At 47.6% G+C, this 8,062-nt stretch overlaps 1 protein-coding gene across 1 annotated transcript; it reads right to left on the reverse strand.

Annotated features, from left to right (window-relative positions):
* Nucleotides 1-510: 510 nt before the first annotated feature.
* LOC135395025 (cystinosin homolog) lies at nt 511-7,676 on the reverse strand. Its single transcript, XM_064626197.1, has 9 exons — nt 7,569-7,676; nt 6,100-6,178; nt 4,513-4,683; nt 3,596-3,727; nt 2,757-2,856; nt 2,588-2,707; nt 1,420-1,599; nt 1,245-1,362; nt 511-888 (listed from the first exon to the last, which is right to left on the reverse strand). The coding sequence occupies exons 1-9, from the start codon at nt 7,606-7,608 to the stop codon at nt 725-727; spliced, it is 1,104 nt and encodes a 367-aa protein (XP_064482267.1). The 5' UTR covers nt 7,609-7,676; the 3' UTR covers nt 511-724.
* Between the last annotated feature and the right edge of the window lie 386 nt (nt 7,677-8,062).

An 8,062-nucleotide genomic window follows, 5' to 3' on the forward strand; every position in this document is an offset into this window, starting at 1 on the left:
GAGGCAACTTTATTGTACCCGGGGTTTTACAAGCTCTTTTAGAATACATAAGATGAATGAAATGTCTTTTTAAACCAAAAGTTGCTTTAGTTCTTTCAGACTACAAATGACATGGGTGTCAGGCGGAAAAGCAGTTGAAGTCAATAGGAGACAGGACACGCCGAAGTGCGAGACAAGCAGGAAGGCCCCTGATTGGCCGGCTGGAATGCGTAACGACGCAATTTCATTTGCATTGTGTCCAGTGCTCTGTGATCTGTCTGAAACTTCTCAAACCATGGATTCTATGGGGAGCTGTTACTGCCACGCCTCCCTCCAACTTTTGCCCTGTCTTGGATCGGATGAAGTGGATTGTGGGGGACCGTATATCAAATTCTTGAGCGATGGGTACGGAGAGTTCTAATAAGAGATGAGACGTTGTCTATATACAGTAGCTTTGATTGCAGCTATCACTCAATCTTTGGAGACGATGACGCAAACGAAAATCTCGAGTCGTAAGGTTTTTTTACTCCGACTTGGCCAATTTTGGAATATTTTATGTCCGGATTACACCTTGACACCGAACTCAATCCTTGCATTTCCGAACTGTTCGGGTGAAATCCGGACAGGTGGCAACCCTAGTTCCAACCCCGGCTGTCTTTTCATCAACCAGTGTTCTGTAATCGTATCGGTATAGTAGGTAGTGACCGTAGCGTCTCGGGTTCGTGACAGTGATATTTTACACGCGTCACGTTGAAGATGACAGCGCTTCTGCATAAGGCGTTGGGTGCGACTTTTTTTTATGACTGCTGAAGAAGACGTAGTGTTGTAGCATGAACAAGACGTCGAAGCCGATACTGACGACTCCGAGGCCGAACTTGGTCACGTTGCCGAACAATGAGGTCCAATCATCTGTGGAACAAGTGTTCAGCAGAGTCATAAATCGGAGCTGAGTCATTCCTCGCAAGGTGATCCAGCGACGCTGCTCGACCATCGCCGATTGTTGAATTGAATGTTGAACTGATGTTGAATTGAAAAATTTCTTTCTTTTTTTTCTCTCTCTCTGTCTTCCAGATACCTTATCTACTCACTCGTGAGAGATAAAGACGGTTCACTAATGGTCTAACGCATCTATCTTGTACTAATCTTTTTTATCGTGAAGACTTCATACAGGTTTTATGTGTATAGTGTTATGCCCACTGGCCCATTCTGCAATTTTTAGTCTGTACGTAAGCCTCATCAGTGTTCCGCACAAAAGCTGGTCTTACCGAAGTTGTAGGCGATGACAAACATCTGCAACATGCTGAATACCCCTCCGGTAAAATCGAGAAGGATATTGCCGATACTCCAGCCAATGGTGGACTTTCGCCGGAAGTTGAAGAATGCCTCGAGGTAAGATTTTTATGAGACCAACACGAAATATGGGTCAATGTTACGAAATACCTGCGGAATATACTTGATGAGGGTTATGGCCAACTTGACGCCGGAGACGAAGTTCAAGAAGGTGAACCACGGGGTGTAAGGGTTGACTCCGGCAACGGTGACCAGGAGGAAGATAAGCGCTGCCAGCCACAGTGCCCCCAAGAGGATACGGGCAGCCAGGGAGATTGTTTGGTTCTGTCGCTGCGTGCGTCAAAGTAGCGATTCACTCAAGGCCTCAGATTGTGCAGAGAATATACCAGGGTTGGTTGCCGAAAATCATACCGTTTCCGAACTTTTTTCACTCAACTTTTTGTTTTTGTTTCCCGAAGATTTTCCGCAGCGGTTTCGGAAGTACCGTGTTTACCCAATGCCACCTAGATAACAAAAGGCCAGAGCACTCCTTCGATAACGTCACGCACCCGACCATAGTAGGGCCATAGACGACCCTCTGTTTACAAACATGTGACGTCACGACAAGACCGGTTCGAGGTTATATTTTGCTGTGGTGGGCAACGGAAGCGGGAAAAATGCGTCGCCTGATAGGCTGATAAAGCTTATAGTGCCCTCCAGCATGCTTGGCGCGGCGGCAAAACGTAATCGATGACGTCGGTGACTGCGGTGACGACGAGATTAGCGTGACGCCATTCCCTAATAGGAGGAGAAGAGCGCCGTTCAGACGCTCGCACCGCCCCACGGCATCCCTTTTCTCAAGGCCGTGCTCTGATTGGTGTTGTAGGGAATGACGTCATCGCCTTTTCCCAGAGAAGGAATGCTGGTATACGCTCAACATCCGGCGTCCGCTCTTGTCATGTATTCCATCGGATAGAAGTCAAACTGCGCCACCATTTCGCATGGGATTTAATTTCGACACCGTGATCAGTGGTCGACGAGGAATAAACTGACACCATAGTTTCGAGATCGACCGGAACGGATGCAACAGTTTCTTTAAGTGTTTCGGGTACTGCCACCTGTATGATGGGGGGGCGCAATACTTGCCCGATAATTGCAATACTGTTAATGTACACGTCAAGCGTCCTGGAACAGCTGGTCGCACCAGTGCGACCTACGTTTCCAATTTTTCTTTCTATATTCTATTCTGCTAATGTTCTTAGACTGTTGGTGCGCTAAACTCGAGCTTGGTCCATCACGAATGGCCGCGTTTTTGATGAGTAAATACCCCGAGACTTACCTCGTATATGAGGCACTGAATGGCAGTGATGACGGTGGCCAGGGTAGCGTGAAGGCTGAATACGATGTCGTTGACCTGCACGGGAATTGCTCCTGACGGGTGCGACGACAAGTATTCCTCCTGCGAATAGGCTGCTGAAATTGGCACGCGGGTCCTTCTAGCAGTGTACCTGAACTACGGTGCTGAAGAAGATGCCTAGGTTGAAGGTGGAGTAGGCCACGAACCCAGTGACGTTCAGAAAGACGAAGTCGAAGTCAAGTCCTACCACACTGCAGGTTTTCAGAATCCATATATGTAATTTTCTAGGAGAATATTCGTGGGTGGACGGTTTGGAATCATTGCTAGTTTTAAAGGGACAGCGGAAGCCACTGCTTCGTTTGCACAGGAACCGTAGCTCGCGCGTTGCCTGTTCTAGGAAGCCCTGGCAGTAGGCGATGAAAGCTATATCATCCTCTCCTCGTGTACGTCACATTGCGCATGGTTCAGTTTTTTGGGGGCGTTTTTTTTCTCGAAATTCACTGTTCCGCGGCTGTGGACTTCCCTGTGGACTTGGGAAAGGCCACGTGTTTCTCAGAGCCAATAGCGATCGACCTTCCTCTGACATCATCTCTGCAAGTACATCGCGTAGCGGAATAATTATCTTTTTACTGATCACTGCGACTAAAGGCGCTAAAACCGCACACACACACAAGGAAGAGACAACAGAAATAGCTATTAACAGCTGCTACGCTGTGTAAAAAAATACGCAATGTATTATAGCAACAGGCCCGTCCTGTTGAAAATTCCCGTTTGACTTCATATAGGATTATGGTACCGGATCTTGTATATATGGGATCTCATGCGCAAACGGGATCCCTGATTACCTTTTGTGTCAAAACCCCCTTAAGGTATAATGGATGAGAAATTTTCAATGGTCACTATAAGAAAGGCGCCTGAGCAAATGACGTAGCGTAGCTGCAAAAATGACGCTGCATTGTTTTCTAACTGTGAAATAATCTATAGAGAAACCTTTTCCTTTTCCAGTTGAGGTAGATCTGGGGGTAGAAAGAGACAGACCAGGCGACGAAGTAGACCCAACCAAAGATAGCACTCAGGACGTTCAACCAGCGAACCTTGAACACGTTCACCGTCACAAAATGCCTGCGCAGGAAATGTCAACTTTACACTGTATCTGATGTCGTAACAAGAAATAAGTCACGTGCAGCAGCATTTCATCAATTGGATTTTTTTTCTTTAAATCGAGGAACCGCGTGAGAACTAAAAGAAGAAACCCCGAGGGACGGCTTTTTGAAAATTCTTCCAAGTATGTTAAAACGAAGTATGTTCCATTAAAGGGTAACGAAGTTGCAAAAGTTTCTCCTCTTGTCCTAATGAGAGATACCGTTACCTTGACACCAACACAAAAAGTACGGGATTCATTCACCCGTTGCGTCTTTATGTTGCGTGATTTATGAGCGAAAGAAATCCTTAAAAGGAGCGCGCTCTCATTGGTCTCCGCAAATGATTTGTCCAATCATCGCGGGAGATCGTTTGAGGACCAATCAGATGCCTCTCCGCACTTGTTGAGAAGGAGCAGGAGAGAGTAAATTGACCAATCATTGTGCAGAGTCTTGATTTGTGGAAAGCGCGCGTGGGGCCTTTTTGTGTTCTCGCGTTTTCAACAAATCAGGGGGAAGGACGATGCCATTCGTGATGATGGTTGACTTTAGCTGCGTGCTATGCGGTGAAGATCACGAACGGAAGAACCCCGTTCCTTTTGTGTTGGTGTCAAGGTAACACTTTAGTGCCCTTTTGAACGTAACAACTGCGAGGCATATTCGTAGCGTGCTGGTAGTATATAAAGGACACGTGTCCTCCCGTTAACATTACCACACTTGTTTCAACACTTGTATATACTTTCAACTGTTAAACACTCCCTCGCTCACTCAGTGTCCGCGCTGTTGACGGAGATGACAGCGTGTCCGGCTCTCGTAGCTGAAACGTTGATCCAACGCGTCTCGTTCTCCTTCAACCAGAACGTCAGGTTTCCGGGCGATGCCAGGACGTCTTCGCCTTCGTACGGGCGCACATCCACTCTCTCCTTGGATGAACTCTCACTAAAAGCACGGCATCCATCAGGGATGTCCCAATGATGCAAAAACGGACATACGCATGATATTATGGCCAGGATGCTCATTTCATTCACATTCTTGCTATAGAGGAGATGCGATCGCAGAGTACTGTGCAGTTGGTGCACTGCGGTATACGAACTCCTTTCAAAGTACATATATGCCAGTGACGGATTTACAGTGGTGGGGGCCCCGGGGCACTGTGCTGTGGGGGCTCCCCACACTGGGCTCGTGTGAATGTGTTATTCGGGGTCGATATGCGTGGACGGAGGACAGATATTTACCTAGTTTCCGTTTCAGGGATGCGTTTCAGGCATGCAAAACAGATTTCCCTTGGACAAGACCTTTACTGGTGGGGGCCCCTTTGTGGTGGGGGCCCCGGGGCAAGTGCCCCATCTGCCCTCCCCTAAATCCGGCACTGATATATGCACTTGCAAAGAGCAAGTGTGTATTGTTGCCCATATGCTTCCCAATTCATCGAGAAAAATTCTACCTTTGCGCAGCAAATCTTAAAATCTATAATGAAATAAAGTTGAAATCCGGGCGCGTTGGTGATCCATTCTAAAAACAAAGGACGAGACAAACAAAGCACAGCGCTGTGTTTGTCTCGTCCTTTGTGCCTTTCGTTGTCCCCTTGCACTGGGGTTTTTTTATCGCTCTTAAAATCGATATTTAAAAAATCGGGTTTTAATGCGAATGTGCTGCTTGTGTGACAAGAACGTTGAGGAAAGTCAAGCAGGAGGATGCGCAGATGACAACCCGCCGGCGTTCGGATACCCATTTCTCTGTCAAATATCAAGCAGGGCCGTGCGCCCCTCCTCACATCCCCTGGTGCCAGCAACTGTCGGGGCTTCGGTCGGTCGAGCCCCTGAAAAGGCCCGGGCCCCTCGGCTCCATCCCTGGCTGGCCCTGGCAACAAGTTTCACTTTAGCGACTCCTTGGGATCTCATCAGTCATCACGAAGTTGCTGATATTTGTCTGGAGCATCATAGCGGAAACGATATATCTACCGTTGTTAGGGAGCTTTAACGAACCACAGACGCCTCTCGACTTGGACTGCCTATCACAAACAGGCAATCACGCAGTGGGTTGAGCAGTGAAGGGATACGTTTAACGGACGGACGAGTCACGGTAGCTGAAACGGATTCCTTCTTCGAGTATAATGGCGACTGTCAACAACGAGAGGCCGTTTCGGAAATGAGCGGCATAAAGCGCTTAAAGGCTTAGTAACGCTGCCAAATACTACCCAAGACTGTCCGAGCGCGCCCAGAAGCTGAAGATTTCATTGGCTCCAAAATGGGAGAAATTTTCCCCAGTCTTTTTATGTTTCTTTTTAGGCCGACAAAAGTAACCCACTTATATTGAACTTTTCTTTTTACTTACAGATGTGGATCGTATACTTACGTGAGGGAGACGGAGAATCCGCTACGCTCAGTGACCAAGATGTCCACCACGTTGGTGGACACCTGTATCTGTGCATCACCTGCAATGCAGTCGAACCGGCGTATTTAAGACGGCTCTCGAATGATGTATAACATTCTCCAGAAAGGGACAGATTCACGTCACCAAAATAATAGAGTTTTCGTGCATCGTACGGCTCTCGTCAAAGTTGATTTGAACACCGCTCCAGCCTACGAACAGAGCCACCCTGGCAGCTCCTATATAGCAGAAAACAATGCCTTCATAACGAGGGTCACCCCCTCTAACTGGAATGAGATGACCTAAACACCCTCCGCCGTTATTTCTACTACGCACCACAAGGGTTCGCAGGCCGGAATGGCGTTCAAGCTAACTCTGATACAAGCTGTACGTAAGGTATAGCTTAGCGGTTCTGCGCAATCCGCGCTTTATTTTTTGTTTGCGCGTGCCCAGAACCACTAACTCTAACGGGGCTCTATTCGTGACAGCGTTATCGAGATCTAAAAACAGGATCAAGGCACTTTGCCTCCAGTCTGTCAGGGGTCACACATGATATCGGCATCTGAGGTTTTAACGGTATATTACCACTGTCACACGACAAAACTGAATGGCATTCCCAGCGAATGACATTCGCACCGAACGCCATCTGCTTCGAACTACACGAAGAAACAGAATGTCATTCGCAAATTACATCCGACTGTCGATGATTCAGACACAAGGGCCGAACATATAGCGCTATTATACAAGTACATTAGTCATATTCTTATTTCTGTTCCTCGACAGTACCGAAACGTTAGACTATTCGACAAAATCGTTGCGTTTTCGACGACCCTCTGTTGCCTAAGTATGACAAGCCAAGCCAAGTGTCAGTCATACTTCCTTCCTTCCTGTCAAAAGTGATTCGATTCGTGACAAAAAATGTAGTGCAACTTTTTTCATTCGTGTTTAATTTCTCTGAATGGTTTATCGTTGTTTGTTTCGCTACCTTTCTCTACTGACGAGGGTACGCGGACGGTGCGAGAGGGAACAGCGAACGAGTTCCTCGAACATATTGGCATGTACAGGGTGGGTGCAGATAAAGTAGCGCAGCCCACATGGACTTCCGGTGGCGCGCAATGACGCATTTATCCGTTGAAAACGAACAAAAATAGATTTATCTACACCCACCCTGTATTGCCATTTGGCTTCACAGCGTGACATGTACGAATGTCATTCAGTGCGAATCTCATTCACTGGGAATGACATTCAATTTGCCATGTGACAGGGGGTATAGAAAGAACATTTGTATGACCCGTATAATATTATTAAGCACTATCGGCATTACAAGATGCACGGCTGGACAGCGACGCCCTTCGTGTTCAATGTTCAGCATCTTGAACGCTCCCCGTAAAAAGGGACTCCCACAAAATGACGTTCAATTTGAGAAACTGATCAAAAATCGATCAAGTACGCACCTGCACACAAGATGAGGAGGAGCAGCAGCAGAGCCAACATACTCCGCTCACTGAGAGAACAACACAGAGAGAGACAATGCGCGATAAAGTGATAGGGGCACCTCGCTATCAACGGTGACTGTTAGAGCGCGATAAAAACGTTTTTTTTTTTCTAAGTGCTCCTAGTGCGACGCCCCTCTGGTGGTAAGAGTGCATGGTGAATTGGGATGTTGACTGCCCCAGGGCGGTTCTTGCGTGGAACTTGAGCCTCGTCGAACGGTGCGGAAGCTCACTCTCTCTCTCGTGCATCACAAAATTTCACTCTATACTCCTTGGAGCACTGCCAAACGCGTACGAAATGTGATAGCATGTAACCATGTAACGTTGTAGTCGTGATGAAGAAAAGACAGCTCCCGTCCAAAGGCGGTTGTCTCAGGGATGGCGTCTACGGGGATGAGAGGGGGGACAAAGCCAAAAAGTCTTTCGGGAAGCAAAAATACGGGGGGGGGGGGGGG

Source organism: Ornithodoros turicata, chromosome 5, assembly GCF_037126465.1.
Source record: "Ornithodoros turicata isolate Travis chromosome 5, ASM3712646v1, whole genome shotgun sequence".
Lineage (NCBI taxonomy): Eukaryota > Metazoa > Arthropoda > Arachnida > Ixodida > Argasidae > Ornithodoros > Ornithodoros turicata.